This window comes from Pituophis catenifer, unplaced genomic scaffold, assembly GCF_029215685.1.
Source record: "Pituophis catenifer annectens isolate HBS135680 unplaced genomic scaffold, rPitCat1.0.hap2 SCAF_4, whole genome shotgun sequence".
Taxonomy (NCBI): Eukaryota; Metazoa; Chordata; class Lepidosauria; order Squamata; family Colubridae; genus Pituophis; species Pituophis catenifer.
The window spans coordinates 128,647,022-128,671,048 of record NW_027256884.1 but is presented as its reverse complement, the minus strand read 5'-3'; the positions used below and the strand labels follow the sequence as shown (position 1 = coordinate 128,671,048).

General features: G+C 45.9%; 2 protein-coding genes across 2 annotated transcripts in view; one reads left to right on the top strand and one right to left on the bottom strand.

Annotated features, from left to right (window-relative positions):
- Positions 1–219: 219 nt before the first annotated feature.
- Positions 220–24,027, bottom strand: part of CAPN5 (calpain 5) — a 77,092-nt gene continuing 53,284 nt past the window's right edge. The window contains exons 4-13 of the mRNA XM_070942996.1: positions 23,245–23,453; positions 20,153–20,345; positions 17,633–17,826; positions 16,547–16,624; positions 12,015–12,210; positions 10,427–10,549; positions 9,177–9,373; positions 5,547–5,668; positions 3,395–3,531; positions 220–651 (exon numbers count right to left, since the gene is read on the bottom strand). Coding sequence (XP_070799097.1) covers positions 469–651; positions 3,395–3,531; positions 5,547–5,668; positions 9,177–9,373; positions 10,427–10,549; positions 12,015–12,210; positions 16,547–16,624; positions 17,633–17,826; positions 20,153–20,345; positions 23,245–23,453 — 1,632 coding nt within the window. The 3' untranslated portion in view covers positions 220–468. The remainder of the gene's footprint in view (positions 652–3,394; positions 3,532–5,546; positions 5,669–9,176; positions 9,374–10,426; positions 10,550–12,014; positions 12,211–16,546; positions 16,625–17,632; positions 17,827–20,152; positions 20,346–23,244; positions 23,454–24,027) is intronic.
- WNT11 (Wnt family member 11) overlaps positions 3,830–24,027 on the top strand; it is a 530,657-nt gene continuing 510,459 nt past the window's right edge. Inside the window, exon 1 of the mRNA XM_070942997.1 lies at positions 3,830–3,864. The gene's annotated coding sequence lies outside the window, so the exon portion shown is untranslated. The remainder of the gene's footprint in view (positions 3,865–24,027) is intronic.

Sequence of the window (24,027 nt, the reverse complement as noted above, 5' to 3'; positions counted from 1 at the left end):
AAGAGGAGGAGGAGGAGAAAAGAAGAAAAGAGAAGAAGAAGAGGAGGAGGAGGAGGAGGAGAAAAGAAGAAGAGGAGGAGGAGGAGAAAAGAAGAAGACGAGAAGAAGAAGAGGAGGAGGAGGAGGAGAAAAGAAGAAGAAAAGAGGAGGAGGAGGAGAAAAGAAGAAGAAAAGAGGAGGAGGAGGAGGAGGAGGAGGAGAAAACAAGAAGAGGAGGAGAAGAAAAAGAAAAAGAAAAAGAAAAAGAAAAAGAGGAGGAGGAGGAGAGGAGGAAGACGTGGCATTTTGGCTTCTTGGAAAAAAGGCACCTTTTAGTGTCAAACTGTGAAAAACAACCCAGGCGGGACTTAGAAGGGCTGGTCCCATTTCAAAAGCGAAGACATGCACAGTCTATGGAGACAACTGACAAGCACACACAGTGACGTACGTCGAGGAATCGTGGAAGGTGGCGCAGAGCGAGAGAAGGCCTCAGATGCTCGTGAGAACTTGGCTACTCAACAACTGCACCTTAAGAACGCCGGGCAGATCCGAAACCCGTTTGTTCCCTCTGTCTTGGAGGTGGAGAATGTGCAAAGGCTGAAGCTCGTTGGGGTCTCCGACCAAGGCGACTTGACCCAGAAATTCATCTGTGATCAGGTTGTGGTTCCAGATCTGGAGGGAGAGAAAGAGGAAGGAGGTTCAGGGGAGAAATCACCGAATCACAGAGTTGGAAGGGACCCTGGAGGTCTTCTAGTCCAGCCCCCTGCTCAAGCGAACCGATGGCACGCGTGTCACAGGTGGCACGTGGAGCCATATCTTTGGGCACGCGAGCATTGCCCTAGCTCAGCTCCAGCCCGCATGTGTGCGCTGGCCAGCTGATTTTTGGGCCTTTGGGGCCCACTGTAAGTCTGGAAACGGGCCGTTTCTGGCCTCCAGAGGGCCTCCGGGGAAGTGGGGAAGGCTGTTTTCGTCCTCCCCAGGCTCCTAGAAAGCATCTGGAGCCTGGGGAGGGCAAAAAAATGGGCCATGTGCCAAAAGCGGGGTCGTACAGGGCAGCGGGCATTGAATTATAGGTGTGGGCACGTGCGCGCTCGACCCCGCCATGCTTCCCCCCGCTTTCGGCACGCGATGGCAAAAAGGTTAGCCATCACTGCCCTATCCCATTTCAGACAAGTGGTTGTCCAGTCTCTTCTTAAAAACCTCCAACGTTGGAGCATTCACAACTTTCTGGTGGCAAGCAGTTCCACTGGTTAATTGTCCTCACTGTCAGGAAGTGTCTCCTCAGTTCTAGGTTGCTTCTCTCCTTGATTTAGTTTCTGTCCGTTGCTTCTTGTCCTGCCTTCAGAGTCCTTGGACAATAGGTTGACCCCAGCGGTGAAATCCCGTCGGATCTATCCGGCTCGCGCGAACCGGTAGCGCCAGTGGCGGGAGGCTCCACCCACCCGCCGGGATGTCATTACGTCCTATTTTTGAGCCTCTGCACATATGCAGAAGAGGCACGCGTGAGCGGTCATACTCCTGAACGGGTAGCGAAGGTAAGTGCATTTTACCGCTGGTTGACCCCTCCTCTTTTTTTTTTTTTTTGTGGCAGCCCCTCAAATATTGGAACACTGCTATCAAGCCAGCCTTCATTAGATTAGACATACCGTTCTTTGTATGTTTTAGCCTCCAGTCCCCTAATCCTCTTTGTCGCTCTTCTCTGCACTCTTTCCAAAATCTCAACATCTTTTTTACACCGTGGCGATCAAAACTAGATGCCGTATTCCAAGTGTGGCCTTACCAAGGCCTTATAAAGTGGTATTAATACTTCACCTGATCTTGATTCTATCCCTCTGTTGATGCAGCCTAGGATTGTGTTGGCTTTTTGGTCCTTTATGTGCCGTGACTCGTTGGCCTCCAACTCGGGAGTTGCTCTAGAGCAGGAGTCCCCAAACTTGGCAGCTTTAAGACTTGTGGACTTCAACTCCCAGAATTCTCCAGCCAGCATAGCTGGAGACATTTTAAAACTTGTGTCGGTGAGAGCTGCAGAAAAGCTCCGTGATTGATTGAGTGATTGGCATTTCGACAGGGGAAAGAAAGAAAGTAAACACTGGAAATTTAAGAAAATGGAATGTATTTGAGCCTCGTCTTCACATGGGTGCAACTGGGACCTGCTGGGGGATTCTGGGTATTAGAGGATGAAGATCACCGAAGCTATTTTATTTATTTTGTATGTTATTTATTTTATTTTATATTTTATTTAAGTTATTTTATACAGTGTTTCCCTGAAAATAATACCCAGTCTTATATTTTTTTGAACCCTGAAATGAGCGCTTGGCCTTATTGCCATGCGCTCAAAAGCCGGATTGGGCTTATTATCAGGGGAATGTCTTATTTTGGGGGAAACAGGATATTTTATTTAAGTTATTTTATATTTTGTTTAAGTTATATTTTATTCAACTTATTTTATATTTTATTTAAGTTATTTTATATTTTATTTTATTTATTTTACATTTTATTTAAGTTATTTTATATTTTATTTAGGTTATTTAAGTTATTTTATATTTTATTTAAGTTATTTTACATTTTATTTAAGTTATTTTACATTTTATTTAAGTTATTTTATATTTTATTTGTTATTTTATATTTTATGTGTTATTTTACATTATATTTAAGTTATTTTATATTTTATTTAAGTTATCTTATATTTTATTTATTTTATATTTTATTTAAGTTATTTCACATTATATTTGTTATTTTATATTTTAAATCATTTTACATTTTATTTAAGTTATTTTACATTTTATTTGTTATTTTATATTTTATGTGTTATTTTACATTATACTTGTTATTTTATATTTTATTTAAGTTATTTTATATTTTATTTATTTTATATTTTATTTGTTATTTCACATTATATTTAAGTTATTTTATATTTTATTTGTTATTTTACATTTTATTTAAGTTATTTTACATTTTATTTGTTATTTTATATTTTATGTTATTTTACATTATATTTAAGTTATTTTATATTTTATTTGTTATTTTATATTTTGTTTAAGTTATTTTATATTTTGTTTAAGTTTTTTTGTTTTTTTTTTAAATTTGATTTATATGCCGCCCTTCTCCGGAGACTCAGGCGGCTTACAATGCGTTAAGCAATAGCCTTCATCCTTTTGTATATTTATACAAAGTCAGCTTATTGCCCCCACAATCTGGGTCCTCATTTCACCTACCTTAGAAAGGATGGAAGGCTGAGTCGACCTTGAGCCTGGCAGGATTCAAACTTACTTTAATTGCAGGCAGCTGGTGTTAAATTACAGAGCTGTCTGTTGAGCTATCCAGGCTCCCTTTATATAACTTTATATATAAAGTTGCTTTATATTTTATTTTATGTTGCCCATCTCGCTGTCCAAAGCAACTCTTTCAGCTTTACCTGAATTATGACCGGCTGCCTCGGTTTCTTGCGGTAGAAAAGTCCTTTTACATCAAATTCCGGCGTCAGGGTGTTCTTTAGCACCGGGGATCGGATTTTCTCCCCTTCACACTTTATGATCACATAAGGATCCACTCCTGAGGACAAGGTGAAACAAAAGGAATTGTCACCTCATGTTTCCTGTTCCCCTTAAGCAAGTAAGCCTCTCCTGTCTTCTTGATTCTTAAATTCGTTGATTCCTAAATTCCTTCTTTAAAATTCGCACGATAATCGTATGACCAGTTTCCAAAATCCTCCAAATATCTCTGTATGCCCTTCGGCCAAACTTCGTCTAACACTATGAGGAACGTAAGAGGTGAAGGAGAAATTCCACTAATAGAAAAATAATTTATACCTGGGGATTGAACTGTGGGTCCTTGGTGCTCTCTGAGCTTGGTTGTTTTCTTGAAGACGTCTCATGACCCAACTAGGTAACATCCTCAATGCTAGAAGGGAGTGGGGTTTGCTCTGTTTATATGCAAGAAGCTTGCTTGCAAAGAGCAAACCTCACTCCCTTCTAGCATTGAGGATGTTACCTAGTTGGGTCATGAGACGTCTTCAAGAAAACAACCAACCTCAGAGAGCATCAAGGACTCCATAGTTGTTGTCTTCTTCTTCCACCAGATGTTTCAAATACTTAGAACAGTGTTTCTCAACCTTGGTGACTTGAAGATGGGTGGACTTCAGCTCCTGAATTCTCAACCTTCTCAACCTTAACAACTTGAAGATGGGTGGACTTCAACTCCATGAATTCTCAACCTTAACAACTTGAAGATGGGTAGACTTCAACTCCCCGAATTCTCAACCTTCTCAATCTTAACAACTTGAAGATGGGTGAACTTCAACTCCCCGAATTCTCAACCTTCTCAACCTTAACAACTTGAAGATGGGTGGACTTCAACTCCCCGAATTCTCAACCTTCTCAACCTTAACAACTTGAAGATGGGTGGACTTTAACTCCCCGAATTCTCAACCTTCTCGACCTGAACAATTTGAAGATGGGTGGACTTCAACTCCCCGAATTCTCAACCTTCTCAACCTTAACAACTTGAAAATGGGTGGACTTCAACTCCCAGAATTCTCCACCTTCTCAACCTTAAGAACTTGAAGATGGGTAGACTTCAACTCCCAGAATTCTCAACCTTCTCAACCTTAAGAACTTGAAGATGGGTAGACTTCAACTCCCTGAATTCTCAACCTTCTCAACCTGAACAACTTGAAGATGGGTAGACTTCAACTCCCTGAATTCTCAACCTTCTCAACCTTAAGAACTTGAAGATGGGTAGACTTCAACTCCCCGAATTCTCCACCTTCTCAACCTGAACAACTTGAAGATGGGTAGACTTCAACTCCCTGAATTCTCAACCTTCTCAACCTGAACAACTTGAAGATGGGTGGACTTCAACTCCCCGAATTCTCCACCTTCTCAACCTGAACAACTTGAAGATGGGTAGACTTCAACTCCCAGAATTCTCAACCTTCTCAACCTTAAGAACTTGAAGATGGGTAGACTTCAACTCCCCGAATTCTCAACCTTCTCAACCTGAACAACTTGAAGATGGGTAGACTTCAACTCCCTGAATTCTCAACCTTCTCAACCTGAACAATTTGAAGATGGGTGGACTTCAACTCCCCGAATTCTCCACCTTCTCAACCTTAAGAACTTGAAGATGGGTAGACTTCAACTCCCCGAATTCTCCACCTTCTCAACCTTAACAACTTGAAGATGGGTGGACTTCAACTCCCTGAATTCTCAACCTTCTCAACCTGAACAACTTGAAGATGGGTGGACTTCAACTCCCCGAATTCTCAACTTTAACAACTTGAAGATGGGTAGACTTCAACTCCCTGAATTCTCTACCTTCTCAACCTGAACAACTTGAAGATGGGTGGACTTCAACTCCCTGAATTCTCAACCTTCTTGAGTTGAAGATGGGAGGACTCCCAAACTCTGGGAGTTTAAGGCCTCTCATCTTCAAGTCAAGAAGGCTGAGAATTCTGGGAGTTGAAGCCCACCCATCTTCAGGTCACCAAGTTTGAGAAACACTGACTTAGAAGAAGACACCTATTTCCCTTCTCTTTGATCGGGTTGGAGTGAAACCAATATTGACACCTTCTTCAGCGCTTTGGTTCTTCAGCCCGGAAGCCGAGATGACATGGACCTGGGACACCAATTGGGGATAGCCACATATTCCACTCCAGCAGGTGTGAGGGGGCTCGTCCAAGGTCAGTTCTCTGGAGAAAGAAGATGAAAAACCCAAGAGATATCAGATATTTCGAAGACCAGGAAAAGAACCTCCTTTAGAAGCAAGGACCCAACTGTTGTGGTCCGCCAGCAGCCTGCAGAGCTGGTAGCAGAGTTGGACAGTGAGGAGGCTGGGGAGGACCATGGGCCAGTCCTGGAGTCTAGGGAAGGCTCGGACGAGGGCTCTGTGTCGGAGCCAGAGAAAAGGCCATCTGGGAGGTATGTGCTGCCTCCGGAGCCTCCAGAGTTGGACATCAGAGAGGCAGAGGAACAGGGGGAGCATGTTCCCAGTGCACACATGCGCAAAGCTGCCAGAAGGTAAGAACAGCTAAAACAAAAGGGACGACTCGGGAGTAAGGCTTGGAGATGATTGGCCCCTCCCATAAGACTTAAAAGAGGAGCAAAGGCACATGTGCCTTTGCAGGAAGCAACGTTTGTTCATTCTGGGCAGTTTAAAGCCTGAAGCTCTGTTTGATTCTGGACTCCGTGGGGCTTTGCCAAGTAGGTTTTTGGCAGCGTGTCAAGGAAGATAACGGTGGGCGATTATCCCGAAGGACTTCTCCCAAAGGACTTTTTGCAACTAATTGGGACTCAGCTGTGAATGAACGTAATTCACAGCTGTTGCAATAAAAGAGGTTTTTGGGAGTACTCGTCTGTTTTAAGGACTCAGGAAGCCTACGTCACAACGCCAACCAGGCCAACCTTCACGCACAATCAAACGAAAAGCAGCTCTGAATTGTAGCTAAACAAGACACTGTAAAATGCAAAGAGGCCCTGTGGTGGGCTTAACACAACATGTGTAACCGGATCGATGAAAGACCGAGGGACTGCATTCGCACGACACACGTAGTTTTAACCCTGGTTAGGTTTTTGCGGCTTATCCAAATTCTAACCAAACCTACGTTTGCACGTAGACAATAATTTAGGTGAATTTGGAGAACCGGTTAATTCTGTTTTGTGAATGTTGTGAAGGTCCTGAGTCAATATGTCAAGAGAATTCATGACTGGCAGAGACATAGTAACAAGGTCAGCCAATGAATAGGCATAGCAACTGGGTCAGCCAATGGGGACTGTTTGGAAACTGAAACAGTATTTGCTGGAGACAGCTAGGAGCCTGGGCGTGGCTTAGGTTTAGCTCAGTGATGGCTAACCTTTTTGCCGTCGCGTGTCAAAAGCGGGAGGAGCGCAGGGGGGGTTGCGCGCGCGCGCGTGCCCACACTCATAATTCAATGCCCCCGCACCCTGCCCCCCTGCACATGCGCGCGTGCACCCCCCACGCCCCGTTTTGGCCCTAGCAGGCCTACCTGAAGCCTCCGGAGGCCAGGAACGGCCTGTTTCCTGACTCCCGGAAGGCCCATTTTTCATCCTCGAGGCTTTCTTGGAGTCTGGGGAGGACAAAAACAGCCTCCCCCACCCCTTGGAGGCCCTCCAGAGGCTGAAAACACCCTCCCAGAGCCTCCACGCGAGCCCTTACCTGGCATCCAAAATGGGCTGCGTGGAGATTCCTGGGAGGGGTGGCGTGGGCGGGGCCAGCCGAAAATCAGCTGGCCGATGCACGCATGCACGCTGGAGCTGAGCTAGGGCAACGGCTCCCGTGCCTGAAGATATGGCTCCCGTGCCACCTGTGGCACATGTGCCATAGGTTCCCCATCACGGGCTTAGCTTAACTGCCCTGTATAGAAGAGATTCTTTTTGTCTGTATTAAGCTCTGAGCTCTAAAAGTAAACTAACTAGACTGCTGAATTGAAACTGAAAACTGTTCTTTCCTCTGCTGCTGGCATTGTATGTGTTATTTTATATATAAAAAGTTAATGAATCCTGCTGAATTGTGCTTTGTGTGCTTTCTGGATTTGATTTTTGCAACAAACTTTGACACAATTATGTATTAATTATATATTGATGGCTGTGACATGCCTCCAAATAAGATTTACAAATTTCAGCTGCTGCAAGCTTTTTTTTTTTTTAATTTATATGCCGCCCTTCTCCGGAGACTCAGGGCGGCTTACAATGCGTTAAGCAATAGCCTTCATACTTTTGTATATTTATACAAAGTCAGCTTATTGCCCCCACAATCTGGGTCCTCAATTTACCTATCTTACAAAAGAAGGAAGACTGAAAACCTTAAGCCTGGTGAGATTCGAACTTGCAGTAATTGCAAGCAGCTGATGTTAATAACAGTGCTTTAGTCCACTGTACTACAAGCTTGCTGGATTGCACAAAGCCGACACAATTTTAAATACTGCTCTTTGAAAATTCGGATCTTCTAAAACCCTATTATTAATACCCAACTTTGTGGCACCATCTCAGGAAATATCCGCAGGAAGGTCAAAAAGGTTGAGGTGATGGGTAACACCTGTGCCTAGCATCTTGACATTTTTGGACCCCCGTGAACCCCCCCCCCCGGCCTGGTTTCTACAGTCTTGAGCTGTTTCTAGAAAGGCTTCATTGCTGTACAATTTAGCAAGAAAAAAAAATAGAAGTACAGTAGGTAAAGTTATTCATACATAGGTATAAAAATTTTCTTGCATGAGATAGGAAGGAAGGAAGAAGGAAGGAAGGAAGGAAAAGGGGGGAAGAAAAGAAATAGAAGGGGAAGAAGGCAGGGAGGGTGGGAAGGAAGGAAGGAAGGAAGGAAGGAAGGAAGGAAGGAAGGAAGGAAGGAAGGAAGGAAGGAAAAGGGGGAAAGGAAAGAAATAGAAGGGGAAGGAGGGAGGGAAGGAAGGAAGGAAAGAAATAGAAGGGGAAGAAGGGAGGGAGAGAGGGAAGGAAGGAAGGAAAGAAGAAAAGAAGGAAAGAAATAGAAGGGGAAGAAGGGAGGGAGGGAGGGAGGAAGGGAAGGAAGGAAGAAAAGGGTGGAAGGAAAGAAATAGAAGGGGGAAGAAGGAAAGGAAGAAGGGAGGGGAGGAGGAAGGGAGGAGGGGAGGAAGAACGGGGAAAGGAAAGAAATAGAAGGGGAAGAAGGGAGGGAGGGAAGGAAGGAAGGAAAAGGGAAGGAAAGAAATAGAAGGGAAAGAAGGAAGGGAGGGAAGGAAGGAAGGAAGGAAAAGGGGGAAAGGAAAGAAATAGAAAGAGAAGAAGGGAGGGAGGGAAGGAAGGAAGGAAAGAAATAGAAGGGGAAGAATGGAGGGAGGGAAGGAAAGAAGAAAAAAGTGGGAAGGAAAGAAATAGAAAGGGAAGAAGGAAAGAAGGTGAGGGAAAGAAAGAAGGAAGGAAGAAGGGAAGGAAGGAAAGGGGGAAGGAAAGAAATATGAGGGGGAAGAAGGGTAAGAGGGAGAAAGGAAGGAAGGAAGGAAGGAAGGAAGGAAGGAAGGAAGAGAATATGAGGGGAAGGGAAGGGAAGATCAAATGCCTCCCAGATGGTAAGAAAACATCATGAGGCGGTGAATTCCAAAGGAGATTTCTACACTGTGCCAAGTAGCCCCTTTTTCTGATTCCCCTGATCTGCTCCCACCCAACCTCTTTCGAAGGGAAGACTGAGGGGAGCCCCCTGGTCCTTACTGGAAGTCCGAAGGCACGTCTGTGAACTGCCTGAGCAGGAACTCGGCCACGTGGCCAGCCTCGAAAGTGGTCGGTATGACGACATAGCGACCCTCTTTCAGGTCCGTCCTCAGGAAGACACTTCGAGAGTTGATGTAGATGGAGCCGGCGACCTTGGACTGTAGGGCGTGCATTCGATACGTCCGGTTGAGTTCCACCTGGGTGTAATAAAAAAAAAAATCAGAGAAGGAATTGGGAAAAGGATTGTGTCTGGGTTTCTCAACCTCGGTGGCTTGAAGATGGGTGGACTTCAACTCTCTGAATTCTCAACCTTCTCAACCTAGACGACTTGAAGATGGGAGGACTTCAACTCCCAGAATTCTCACCACCTCAACCTTTCTCAACCTTGACGACTTGAAGATGGGAGGACTTCAACTCCCAGAATTCTCAACCTTTCTCAACCTTGACGACTTGAAGATGGGAGGACTTCAACTCCCAGAATTCTCAATCTTTCTCAACTTTGACGACTTGAAGATGGGAGGACTTCAACTCCCAGAATTCTCAACCTTTCTCAATCTTGACGACTTGAAGTTGGGAGGACTTCAACTCCCAGAATTCTCACCTTCTCAATTTTTCTCAACCTTGGTGATTTGAACTTGGGAGGACTTCATCTCCCAGAATTCTCAACTTTCTCAACCTCAGTGACTTGAAGACGGGTGGACTTCCAACTCCCAGAATTCTCACCTTCTCAACTTTTCTCAACCTTAGTGACTTGAAGTTGGGAGGACTTCAACTCCCAGAATTCCCAACTTTCTCAAACTTTCTCAACCTTGATGACTTGAAAATGGGTGGACTTCAACTCCCAGAATTCTCACCTTTTCAACTTTTCTCTACTTTGGTGACTTGACGTTGGGAGGACTTCATCTCCCAGAATTCTCAACTTTCTCAACCTTTCTTGACCTTGGTTACTTGAAAATGGGAGGACTTCAACTCCCAGAATTCTCAACCTTTGTCAACCTTGATGAGTTGAAGATGGGACGATTTCAACTCCCAGAATTCTCACCTTCCCAACCTTTCTTGACCTTGGTGACTTGAAGATGGTCCCAGAATTCTCCACTCCCAGAATTCTCAACCTTTCTCAATTCTGGGAGTTGAAGTCCACCCATCTTCAAGTGGCCATGGTTGAGAAACACTGCTCTCCACTTAGAACCAGAACAGTCCATTCTGGCCACCTCCAAACATCTAACAAGAAGTTGGTCATCAAAGCTTACCTTGAAGATGTCGAATCCTATGGCGAGGTTTTCTCCCTTCCCTTCCTTCTGGCTGGTCCGTTTGGGCTTTTGCTGGATGCAGACCAACACTTCGTCCTCTGCTTTCTTCACATCAAAAATATACTGGGTGAAAAAGAGAGGCACACAACGATCAGATCTTTGAAGTCAGTCAGGTCAACAAAACGAGGAGGAAAAAAATGTTAGAAGGTATAACAACATGACTGGGGAATTCTGAGAGATGAAGTCCACATATCTTAAACTTGCCAAGGTTGGAAAACATCCCTCTAATGCAGGGGTATCAAACTCAACGCCCGGGGGCCGGATTTGGCCACGGGGTGCTTAAATCTGGCCCGTGGAGCTGGCCTGGAAATACCAAAGAACCGGCCCGCGGTGATTCTGCTGGCTAAAATGGGCCATGGGGGGGCCGCGTGTGGCTCCCCCTGTGGCCCGTTTTTGGCCTCCAAGGCCTCTTGCAGCACTCTGCCACAGCGGTGAAATGTAAAATTTGTTACTACCGGTTCTGTGGGCGTGGTTTGGGGGGGGTTAATGTGACTGAGTGGGCGTGGCCAACTTTTTTTTTTTTACTTTTAAAACTATTTTTTCTACAACCTCTTTGGTTGTGAAAAAAATGCTTTTAAAAGCCTCTGACGATCAGGCAGCTCAGCTGGGATCGTCAGAGCCTTTTAAAAGCATTTTTTCTACAATCTCTTCGAAGAGTTGTAAAAAAAATGCTTTTAAAAGCCTCTGATGATCCCAGCTGAGTTGCCTGATCGTCAGAGGCTTTTTTTTTTTTTACTTTTAGAAGCATTTTTTCAGCCGAGAAGGTTGTACAAAAAAATGCTTTTAAAAGTAAAAAAAAAAAGCCTCTGATGATTGCGCGGCTCAGCTGGGCATGGGGGGGGGGCAGGGATTTTTGCTACCAGTTCTCCGAACCACCCGCCGCCATCACTACCGGATTGGGCGATCGGGTCCGAACCGGGAGCATTTCACCCCTGCTCTGCCGGCCAAAAATGGGCCGCCCATTTTTTATTTATTTATTATTGCGATTTATATGCCGCCTTTCTCTGTGGGGGACTCAAGGCAGCTTACAAAATGACAAATTCCAATCCAAATCGCAATGAAATAAAATTAAAATCAGCAACCCTATTAAAACAGTTTAAAATTATGACAGTGTATCCCCAAACGGATCAGTTGAGTTGACGGAAGAACCAAGTCTTCAGCTCGCGATGGAAGGAAAGAAGGTCGGGGGCTGTCCTGAGCTCGGTGGGCAATCCATTCCAGAGGGTCGGGGCTCCCACAGAAAACGCCCTCCTCCTGGGGGCCGTCAGCCGACATTGTTTGGCTGACGGAGTGCTGCAGGAGGCCATGGAGGATGAAAACATGCCTTGTGGGGGCCTCCATGCGTCCCATTTTGGCTAGCAGGATGCTGCCGGAGACATCCGTCCCATCTCTCCCCCCGCCACTCCCCTCCCGCTGCTCCCGCCAGCCCACAGAGGAGAACTACAATGCTGATCCGGCCCTCGAAGAAATCCGGTTTGACCCCCCCCAGCTCTAATGCCTTTCTCGATCTCCCTCTTGACCTTCCTACCTGGGGGTTTTGCAAGAAAGTATCCCTGTTGTTGACGCAGCCTCCGCAACGGTTCTTCAAGGGGTCTTCGTGCCGCGTCCAGGAGCCCTTCAAGACGGCTTCTTCCCACGTCTTATGGATGCTCAGGTAGGACGTGTTGATCAGGCGGCATTTGATGATGTCGGTGAAGTACGTACAGAAGTCATCAAAGGCCATCCTAGGAAAAAGGAGGACCGGACATCCGATTCTGGAATATCTCACCTTTCATTGCTCTATACGGGTCATCTTTCCTTGGCTACCCAAAGCAGATCCTGTATTCAAAAGCTTGCAGTTATCTTCTTCCGTGGGCCCAGAAGGAAAACACGCATTTTTCCTGTGCTTTCCCTAAGAAATACTCCAGTTGGATTTATTTTAAACACACAACTCTTCTAAAATGTACTGAAATTTGCCTGCGATTTGGCAGTTCAAATCCCACCAGGCTCAAGGTTGACTCAGCCTTCCATCCTTCCGAGATGGGTAAAATGAGGACCCAGATTGTTGGGAGCAAGAAGCTGACTCTGTAAATCGCATAGAGAGGGCTGTAAAACACTATGAAGCGGTATGTAAGTGCTATTGATCTGCCTTCCTTCTTTCCTTCCTTCCTTCCTTCCTTCCTTCCTTCCTTCCTTCCATCCATCCATCCATCCATCCATCCATCCATCCATGGTGCACAGTGGTTAGAAAGCAGTCTTGCAGGCTAACTTTGCCCACTGCCAACAATTCGATCTTAACCAGGCTCAAGGTTGACTCAGCCTTCCATCCTTCCGAGATGGGTAAAATGAGGACCCAGATTGTTGGGGGGCAAGAGGCTGACTCTGTAAACTGCTTAGAGAGGGCTGTAAAAGCACTGTGAAGCGGTATATAAGTCTAAGTGCTATTGCTATCTATCTATCTACCTATCTACCTACCTACGTACCTACCAGGGGTGAAATCCAGCAGGTTCCGACAGGTTCTGGAGAACCGGTAGCAGAAATTTTGAGCAGTTCAGAGAACCAGCAAATACCAGCTCTGGCTGGCCCGAGAGTGGGGAGGGAATGGAGATTTTGCAATATCCTTTATTTATTTATTTATTTATTTATTATTTATTTATTCAATTTATATACCGCCTTTCTCCTAGTGGACTCAGGGCGGTGCACAGCCAAAACTAAAATACATAACAATACAAAATTTAAAATTAATTAAAAGAATTATATACTTTGGCCCGAATTAAAACAGTGCGAATTAAAACCCATTAACAAATTAAAACTAAACAATTAATAACCATTAAAAACTAAAAAAGGGGGGCGGGGTTCACGCCAGCCCTGCTTGCTGGAAAAGAAGAGTTTTCAGGGCTCGGCGAAAGACCCGAAGATCCGATATCCTTCGTATCTCCGGGGGCAAATCGTTCCAGAGGGCGGGGGCTGCCACAGAGAAGGCCCTCCCCCTGGGGGTCGCCAGCCGACATTGCCTGGCTGACGGCACCCTGAGGAGTCCCTCTCTGTGGGCGCGTACTGGTTGGTGGGAGGCTATCGGCGGCAGAAGGTGGTCCCGCAAATACCCAGGTCCTATGCCATGGAGCGCTTTAAAGGTGGTAACCAACACCTTGAAGCGCACCCGGAAGACCACTGGAAGCCAATGCAGCTCACGCAGGAAAGGTGTCACATGGGAGCGACCCCTCGCTCCCATAATCCCCCGCGCGGCCGCATTCTGCACCAGTTGGAGCCTCCGGGTACTCCTCAAGGGGAGCCCCATGTAGAGAGCATTACAGTAGTCCAGGCGGGAGGTGACGAGTGCCTGAGTGACTGTGCGTAAGGAATCCCGATCCAGAAAGGGACGCAACTGGCGAATCAGGCGGACCTGATAAAAAGCCCCCCTGGCCACGGCCGTCATATGCTCTTCTAAAGACAGCCGTGCATCCAGGAGGACGCCCAAGTTGCGAGCCCTATCCGTGGGGGCCAATAACTCGCCCCCAATAGCCAGCGATGGCACCAGCTGGCTATATCGGGACGCCGGAAGCCACAGCCACTCGGTCTTGGAAGGGTTGAGTCGGAGCCTGTTACTCCCCAGGAGTAATCCTTCCCCTGGAGTGGGGTGGGAATGGAGATTTTGCAGTATCCTTCCCCTGCCACGCCCACCAAGCCACGCCCACAGAACCTGTAGTAAAAAAATTTGGATTTCACCACTGCTACCTACCTACCTACCTATCTATATCTGTTGGCGATTCGATCCTGACCAGCTCCAGGTTGACTCAGCCTTCCATCCTTCCAAGGTGGGTAAAGAGCCTTGGTAGTACAGTGGTCTAAGGCACCCTGTTATTAAGCTGGTTATTAAGACCAGCTGCCTGCAATTACTGCTGGTTCGAATCTCGCCAAGGCTCAAGGTTGACTCAGCTTTCCATCCTTTCTAAGGTAGGTAAATTGAGGACCCAGTTGTGGGGGCAATAAGCTGACTTTGTATAAATATACAAAAGTATGAAGGCTATTGCTGAGCACATTGTAAGCCGCCCTGAGTCTCCGGAGAAGGGCGGCATATAAATCAAATTAAAAAAAAAAAAAATGAGGACCCAGATTGTTGGGGGAAAGAAGCTAACTCTGTAAACCGCTTAGAGAGGGCTGTAAAACACTATGAAGTGGTATGTAAGTCTAAGTGCTATTGCTATTGCTAAAACTAAAACATACAATGAACGGTTGCAGGAATTAGGTATATCTAGTTTAATGAAAAGAAGGACTAGGGGAGACATGATAGCAGCCTTCCAATATCTCAGGGGCTGCCCCAAAGAAGAGGGAGTCAAGCTGTTCTCCAAAGCAGGACAAACTGTTGTCCTCTGAAGGCAGGACAAGAAGCAATGGATGGAAACTCATCAAGGGAGAGAAGCAACCTACAACTAAGGAGGAATTTCCTGACAGTGAAAACAATTAACCGGTGGAGCACCTTGTCTCCAGAAGTTATGGGTGCTCCAAACACCTGAAGTTTTCAAGAAGAGACTGGACAACCATTTGTCCGGAAGGGAATAGGGTCTCCTGAACAAGCAGAGGGATTAGAAGACTTCAAAGACTGTTCAGGAGACCCTACACCACTTCAGACAAATGGTTGTCCAATCTCTTCTTGAAAATTTCCAGTGTTGAAGCATCCACAACTTCTGGAGGCAAGTCTTTCCACTGGTTAATTGTTCTCACTGTGTTCTGTCCCCAACCACACGCACACACACCAACAGACGTTCAAGAGTTAAAGACCAGACCAGCCGGCAAAATCATTTTCCTTATGATAACGGAACTTGGCAACAATCTAGTGGCTGCCTGCCAAGAGTTTATTATTTACGAAGAGGAGAGATAACTTCTCCCCACTTCTGGTACATCAAAAGAAACAGCTCAATAATTACGGAGTCAATCAAGTCCAGAGATAATCCAGCAAAGTCTATAGCAAAAAGTCCGGCAATGCAGAATGGCGTGGAAGCTTTCAGCTTTGTTCGTCACAAGGTTTGACTGGCCACCACGCTCCCTTTTATACCCTGTGGGGTGTGGTCCAGTGACTCAGCCTAATCTCGGGCACGCCTTTTCTTCTGTTGCGCGCGCTTATCTCTGCGACGCTGGCGTGGATCCAGCCAAGACTCATTACCCTCATCACTGTCCATCTGTGGCTGCGTGGACGTGCTTGGCCCCAGCCCTATCTCTTGCCCTTCGGTGGACACCGAAGGCATTGCCAGAGAGGAGGGTCCTGGAGAGGGAGGCCTTGCCAACTCCTCTCCTTCACTCTCGGAGTCCTCTCCTGCCGATGACACAGGCTCAGGTAACGGAGCCACAACACACTGTTAGGAAATTTCTCCTTAGTTCTAAGTTGCTTCTGTCTTTGATTAGTTTCCATTCATTACTTCTGGTCCAGACTTCAAGTGCTTTGGAGAATAGGGTTAGGGTTCCTCTCTGTTGACACCCCTCAAGTATTGGAAGACTGCTGTCAAGTCAGCCCTAGATGTGTCATTCTAGATGGACACCCTGGATGTGGCCATGAAATCAAGCAGAAGCTGATGTCAGGGTTCCTACAGATGCCCTAATTAAATCATGAGTCTTGAGCCAAACTTCAAAAGAAATCCAAGTATTTATTAGTAGCTTCATGTCTGCATGTTCCCAAGTGAAGACAGCTTTGACCTTAGGTAATTTACTCTCTAATTATGACCCTGTTTCCCCCCTTCTCCCAGGGTGTGTCATCAATCACATTCCCAACGGAGCAATTTCCCAGATTGTAGAGGTCACTCCCCCCCCCCCCCCCCGCTGCTGTAGGTAACCCTGGGATACAGCCTTGAGAGAGATAAGCGTGGAATGTGCATCTGTTTTTTGCTGCTGTGCAGTTTTGCCAGTTTCCCATCCCTCCTGGCTTATGGCAACTCGAGAGCAGGCCAGGGATGCTTTGCGAGTTGACAGCTGAATTTGATTGGCAAAACATTTTATTTTTCATGGTGGAAAGCTCTGCCAGCATATTGCCTAAGATCGATTTACCAAACCATCCCCCTTTAATTTTCTTTGCACACCAGGGATGCTCACCAAAACTCTCCATCGTCCTCGACGGTCATTCCGAGTTTCTCTCGTTCACTGCTGCTGACTTTCTGCCATTCCTCTGAGCTGGAAAAAGAAAAATAAGATTTTGGGATGGTGAGAACACATCGGGACCATGAAGGGCGGGCTTCAAATAATTTAACAACCGGTTCTCTGCGCAATTGCTGGGAGGGCGTGGCCATGGTGGTATTTTGTATTTCTGTGTTTTACCTTCTGGCTGTTCACCGCCCTGAGTCCTTCGGGAGAAGAGCGGTATAGAAATTTAATAAAATAAAATAAATAAAAATAAATAAATAGTCGGCCTCCTGCACCACCCTCAGAGCAAAAACAGGCCACGGCTCCAGACCGGAAGTCCAGAAGACGGTGAGTTCTAGTCCCACCCTAGTCATGGAAGCCAGCTGACTATCACCAGGAGATGGTGAGTTCTAGTGCTGCCTTTGCTATGAAAGCCAACTGGGTGACTTTGGGCCTATCATCAGGAGACAGTGAGTTCTAATCCCGCCCAAATCATAAAAGCCATCTGGTTGACTTTGGGCCAGTCCGTCTCTCTCAGCCCATCCCACCTCACAGGGTTATTGTGAAGAAAATAGGCATATATCTTACATATATTCGCCGCCTTGAGCTGTTTGTAAAAATAGAATAATAGAATATTTTTTTTATTTATTATTTTATTATTATAAAAATAATAAAGACAGGTTATAAATCAATAAAATTGAGTGTTGCGGTGGCCTAGAGGTGGAGCTCTCGCCTCACAATCAGAAGGCTGTGAGTTCGATCCTAAGTAGAGGCTGATATTTATCTCTCTGGGCAGAATATCTGCTGAACAAAACTCCGCACTGGCGTCAAGAAGGGCATCCGGCCAGTAAACACTCAGCTCCATTCAGCTGCCCAGACTCCATCCCGCAAGGGATTATGGGCGGCGTTAAAAGAGGATGAGGATGATGACAAATAAACAAAATTAAAATAAACCTTCTTAATAAGCAAGAACAACATTCCCCAACCTGCGTTTGTCCCTGCATGAGAAAGAAGAAAACATGGGCGCTTGTGGACGGACGGTGCCCCAGCCGGACTTACGTGTCACTCCAGGGGCCGTTCCACTCTCGCTCCCCCCAAGGGTTCCTCAACCGGATCAAGTCCAGCTTTTCAGACTTGAAGAAGGCCAGCAAGCCGTGGCCAAGGCGGACTTTCCGGACGTCGGTGACTGCATAGGCGTGGCCTTTGACCAGGCCACAGCCCAGCCGGGCTTCCATATCGGCGGCTGACACGGCCTTGAAAAGAGAAAGCATGAATTTGGTGTTTTAGGGTACAACACTTGATTTAAAAATTGATTTTTGAGACCCCGGTCAAGAAATTCTGGCAAGGATGCTCAAGTTGGTGAAATATCCCAGAATCCCTGAGCCAGGAGGGGAATTACGGCCATTTTATGACTTGTGGACTTCAACTCCCAGAATCCCTGAACGAGCAAGGGAAATTACGGCCATTTTATGACTTGTAGACTTCAACTCCCAGAATCCCTGAGCCAGGAGGGGAATTACGGCCATTTTATGACTTGTGGTCTTCAACTCCCAGAATCCCTGAACGAGCAAGGGGAATTACGGCCATTTTATGACTTGTAGACTTCAACTCCCAGAATCCCTCAGCCAGGAGGGGAATTACGGCCATTTTATGACTTGTGGTCTTCAACTCCCAGAATCCCTGAACGAGCAAGGGGAATTACGGCCATTTTATGACTTGTAGACTTCAACTCCCAGAATCCCTGAGCCAGGAGGGGAATTATGGCCATTTTATGACTTGTGGTCTTCAACTCCCAGAATCCCTGAACGAGCAAGGGGAATTACGGCCATTTTATGACTTGTAGACTTCAACTCCCAGAATCCCTCAGCCAGGAGGGGAATTACGGCCATTTTATGACTTGTGGACTTCAACTCCCAAAATCCCTGAACGAGCAAGGGGAATTACAGCCATTTTATGACTTGTGGACTTCAACTCCCAGAATCCCTGAGCCAGGAGGGGAATTACGGCCATTTTATGACTTGTGGTCTTCAACTCCCAGAATCCCTGAACAAGCAAGGGGAATTACGGCCATTTTATGACTTGTAGACTTCAACTCCCAGAATCCCTCAGCCAGGAGGGGAATTACGGCCATTTTATGACTTGTGGTCTTCAACTCCCAGAATCCCTGAACGAGCAAGGGGAATTACGGCCATTTTATGACTTGTAGACTTCAACTCCCAGAATCCCTGAGCCAGGAGGGGAATTATGGCCATTTTATGACTTGTGGTCTTCAACTCCCAGAATCCCTGAACGAGCAAGGGGAATTACGGCCATTTTATGACTTGTAGACTTCAACTCCCAGAATCCCTCAGCCAGGAGGGGAATTACGGCCATTTTATGACTTGTGGACTTCAACTCCCAAAATCCCTGAACGAGCAAGGGGAATTACAGCCATTTTATGACTTGTGGACTTCAACTCCCAGAATCCCTCAGCCAGGAGGGGAATTACGGCCATTTTATGACTTGTGGAGTTCAACTCCCAGAATCCCTGAATGAGCAAGGGGAATTACGGCCATTTTATGATTTGTGGACTTCAACTCCCAGAATCCCTCAGCCAGGAGGGGAATTATGGCCATTTTATGACTTGTGGACTTCAACTCCCAAAATCCCTGAACGAGCAAGGGGAATTACAGCCATTTTATGACTTGTGGACTTCAACTCCCAGAATCCCTCAGCCAGGAGGGGAACTATGGCCATTTTATGACTTGTGGACTTCAACTCCCAGAATCCCTGAACGAGCAAGGGGAATTACGGCCATTTTATGACTTGTGGACTTCAACTCCCAGAATCCCTCAGCCAGGAGGGGAATTACAGCCATTTTATGACTTGTGGACTTCAACTCCCAGAATCCCTCAGCCAGGAGGGGAACTATGGCCATTTTATGACTTATGGACTTCAACTCCCAGAATCCCTGAACGAGCAAGGGGAATTACAGCCATTTTATGACTTGTGGACGTCAACTCCCAGAATCCCTCAGCCAGGAGGGGAACTATGGCCATTTTATGACTTGTGGAGTTCAACTCCCAGAATCCCTGAACGAGCAAGGGGAATTACAGCCATTTTATGACTTGTGGACTTCAACTCCCAGAATCCCTCAGCCAGGAGAGGAACTATGGCCATTTTATGACTTGTGGAGTTCAACTCCCAGAATCCCTGAATGAGCAAGGGGAATTACGGCCATTTTATGATTTGTGGACTTCAACTCCCAGAATCCCTCAGCCAGGAGGGGAACTATGGCCATTTTATGATTTGTGGACTTCAACTCCCAGAATCCCTGAACGAGCAAGGGAAATTACGGCCATTTTATGACTTGTGGACTTCAACTCCCAGAATCCCTGAGCCAGCCATGGCTGCAAACTTTTTATGCTGACTCTCCTCAGGAATTCTGGGAGTTGAAGTCCACAAGTCATAAAAGGCACCATCGTTTCTCCACCCCTGGGGTAGTAGAGTAAGGGAAAGCCCACCTCAAAATTTCCCCACCTCAATCCGGTGAGATCAATAACATTCTTCCTTATTCTGCTCCTGACCAGACCCGCTTACTTTGATGGAGCAGCTGATGAGACCTCCTCGGTTATGAACCTTCAACACCCGCTCAAAAAGGAGATTTCGTTTGGCTTCATCATTGGCGTAGCCTCCTTCGACCAGGTCAATCGGTTCCGAGACCCCCCCAGTAAAATCCACCAAGGCATCACCCGTGTTGCCTCCGTCTAAGGCTTCGTAGCATCCCGAGAGTCTATGGGTGGAATAAGAAAGAGATTTCCCATTCAGAACTGTTCCTCACACTTATGACCGTTCCTCACACTTAAGACCGTTGCCCCATCCTCATGGTCATGAGATCATGGGTTGGCAACGGGCATGTTCTTAAGGATGGTTGCAATGACCCCGGGATCATCTGAATAGCAATCTGAATAGAATAGAATAGAATAGAATAGAATAGAGTAGAGTAGAGTAGAGTAGAGTAGAGTAGAGTAGAGTAGAGTAGAGTAGAGTAGAGCAGAGCAGAGCAGAGTAGAATAGAATAGAATGAAAGAAATAATAGGAATAGAATAGAATAGAATAGAGTAGAGTAGAGTAGAGTAGAGTAGAGTAGAATAGAATAGAATAGAATAGAATAGAATAGAATAGAATAGAGTAGAGCAAAGCAGAGCAGAGCAGAGCAGAGCAGAGCAGAGTAGAATAGAATGAAAGAAATAATAGGAATAGAATAGAATAGAGTAGAGTAGAGTAGAGTAGAGTAGAGTAGAATAGAATAGAATAGAATAGAATAGAATAGAATAGAATAGAATAGAATAGAATAGAATAGAATAGAATAGAATAGAATAGAATGAAAGAAATAAATGGAATAGAGTAGAGTAGAGTAGAGTAGAGTAGAGTAGAATAGAATAGAATAGAATAGAATAGAATAGAATAGAGTAGAGTAGAGTAGAGTAGAGTAGAGTAGAGTAGAGCAGAGCAGAGCAGAGCAGAGCAGAGCAGAGCAGAGTAGAATAGAATAGAATGAAAGAAATAATAGGAATAGAATAGAATAGAGTAGAGTAGAGTAGAGTAGAGTAGAGTAGAGTAGAGTAGAATAGAATAGAGTAGAGTAGAGTAGAATAGAATAGAATAGAATAGAATAGAATAGAATAGAATAGAATGAAAGAAATAAATGGAATAGAGTAGAGTAGAGTAGAGTAGAGTAGAGTAGAGTAGAGTAGAGTAGAGTAGAGTAGAGTAGAGTAGAGTAGAGTAGAGTAGAATAGAATAGAAAAGCAGAGTTGGAAGGGACCTTGAAGGTCTTCTAGTCCAACCCTCTGCTTAGGCAGGAAACCCTAGGCCACTTCAGACAAATGGTTATCCAACATCTTCTTAAAAATCTCCAGTGTTGGAGCATTCACAACTTCTGGAGGCAAATTGTTCCACTGATTAATTGTTCTGACTGTCAGGAAATTTCTCCTTAGTTCTAAGTTGCTTCTCTCCTTGATTAGTTTCCATCCACTGCTTCTTGTCCTGCCTTCGGGTGCTTTGGAGAATAGCTTGACTGCCTCTTCTTTGGGGCAGCCCCTGAGATATTGGAAGACTGCTATCATGTCTCCCTTAGTCCTTCTTTTCATTAAACTAGACATACCCAGTTCCTGCAACCGTTCATGTGTTTTAGCCTCCAGTCCCCTCATCCTCTTTGTTGCTCTTCTCTGCACTCTTTCTAGAGCCTCAGCATCTTTTTTACATCGTGGCGACCAAAACTGGATGCCAAATTCCAAGCGTGGCCTTACCAAGGCCTTATAAAGTGGCATTAACTCTTCCCGTGATCTTGATTCTATCCCTCTGTTTATGCAGCCTAGAACTGTGTTGGCCTTTTTGGCAGCTGCTGCACACGGCTGACTCCTACCTAAATGGTTTTCCACTAGGACTCCAAGATCCCTCTCACAGTTACTACTATTGAGCGAGGTACCAACTATATTGTACCCATTACATTTTGTTTTTCTTCTGAGAAGCAAAATCAGTGGGGAAGCCAGATTCGCTTAGTGACTGTCTCCCTTAGCAAGGGAGATTTGGGGCTCAGTTGCGGTTGTTAAGTTGAGGACTGCCTGTACGGGCATCCATGCTCCTTACAGCGAACATATTTGACAGGTGTCAGCAGGAGGTTAGGCAAAAGACTAAAAAAACAAGAGGCACTTCAACAGAAGAAAATATCTGTAATTCAGGGTTGAACTATGCCATTTTTGGTGCTCCCTGGATCTGGTTGTTTGCTTGCAGATGTTTCGCTACCCAACTAGGGAACATCATCAGTGCTAGAAGGGAGTGGGGTTTTTTCTCTGTTTATATAGCAATCAGCTACATGAGGAATCACTAAGAACCCCCACCAAGAACCACTAAGAACATTCCCACCAACACCGACAGGGTAAGCCACTCATATATAGTATAAAAAACAGCATGCCCCTCTTCCTTCTAGCACTGATGGTGTTACCTAGTTCGGTAATGAGACATCTGCAAGCCGAGAACCAAGCCCAGAGAGAACCAAGGTTTGCACCAAAAGCTTCTTTGGAGCTCCTGACATCAGCGCATAACCAGGAAGCCAGAACCGCATAGGATTATATTAATCAGGCTGAACATCAAGAAATTGAGCTGAAGAATCTTGGAAACCCAATAAGCCTCGCTGACGAATTCATTTAGGTTAGGGGTGTCAAACTGGATTTCTTCGAGGGCGGGATCAGCATTGTAATTCTCGTGCCCTGTTTTCAGCCTGCATGGTCTCCTGCAGCACCGTGCCGGCCAAAACGGGTGCAGGGGGGGGGCGCATGAAGTCCCCTCGTGCCCCATTTTCAGCCTGCATGGCCTCCCGCAGCACCCTGCTGGTGAAAACAGGGTGCGGGGGGCCGTGTGAAGTCCCCTCGTGTCCCATTTCAGCCTGCATGGCCTCCCGCAGCACCCTGCCAGCCAAAATAGCACGCGGGGGGCTCACGTGCCCCCCCCATGCCCCATTTTGGCTGCTAGAGGCACCGCAGGCTGGTCCTTTGCTATTTTCAGGCCGGCCCCACAAGCCACATTTAAGCACCCCAAGGGGCCGGATCCACCTTTTGCCAGATAAGATCTGTGGGACCCCCTAGGTCAGGAAAAGCTGATAAGATACGGAATCCCCGGGGTTTCCTTACTTCGCGTACGCTTTTTCCACCAAGGCGCACCACAGTTCGTTTTTGGAGTTGGAATGGCAATAGATGAGTTGGTTGTGGAGGGTTGGCAGCCGGTCGTCGATCACTACGTCGATCCACCGGCCAAAACGCCAGAACTGGAAATGGAAAATCCCGGCATAATTTTGCGGCTTCTCCGAGGACCATTCTTGCTCTTTCCAATCCGGAATTACCTGGTGGAATTGATGGGAACAGACGAGAGAAAGAATGTTTAACAAACACAGGTAGTCCAGATTTTCTTTTGCTTTGGGGCATGTCCCCCACATATGATGGCATGAACCCGTTATCTGACTGCATTTCCAACATTTCTTGGATGAAAATACGTACATGGTTAGAGAAAATGATAAAGCAATACATACATTTAAAGCTAGAAATATTTTTGTTACCGTGTTTCCCTGAAAATAAGATCCCATCTTATATTTTTTTGAACCCCAAAATAAGCGCTTGGCCTTATTTTCGGTAAGGTCTTATTATTTTGGGGCGTGTGGAGCAAGATGGGGCTCCTCTTGCCGTCTTTCCTGATTTAATTTAATTTAATTTATCGCATTTCTATGCCGCCCAACTCCCGAGGGACTCTGTCTCACTAATCCTAACCAGAGGAAATAGTGGGACCAGCTGCGCATGGAGTTAAATATTTTCGGATGGAGTTAAATATTTTCGGGGAGGCCTTATTTTCGGGGAAGGTTTATTTTTGGGGGAAGGCTTATTATCCGGGGAGGTCTTATTTTCAGGGAAACACGGTAGGTA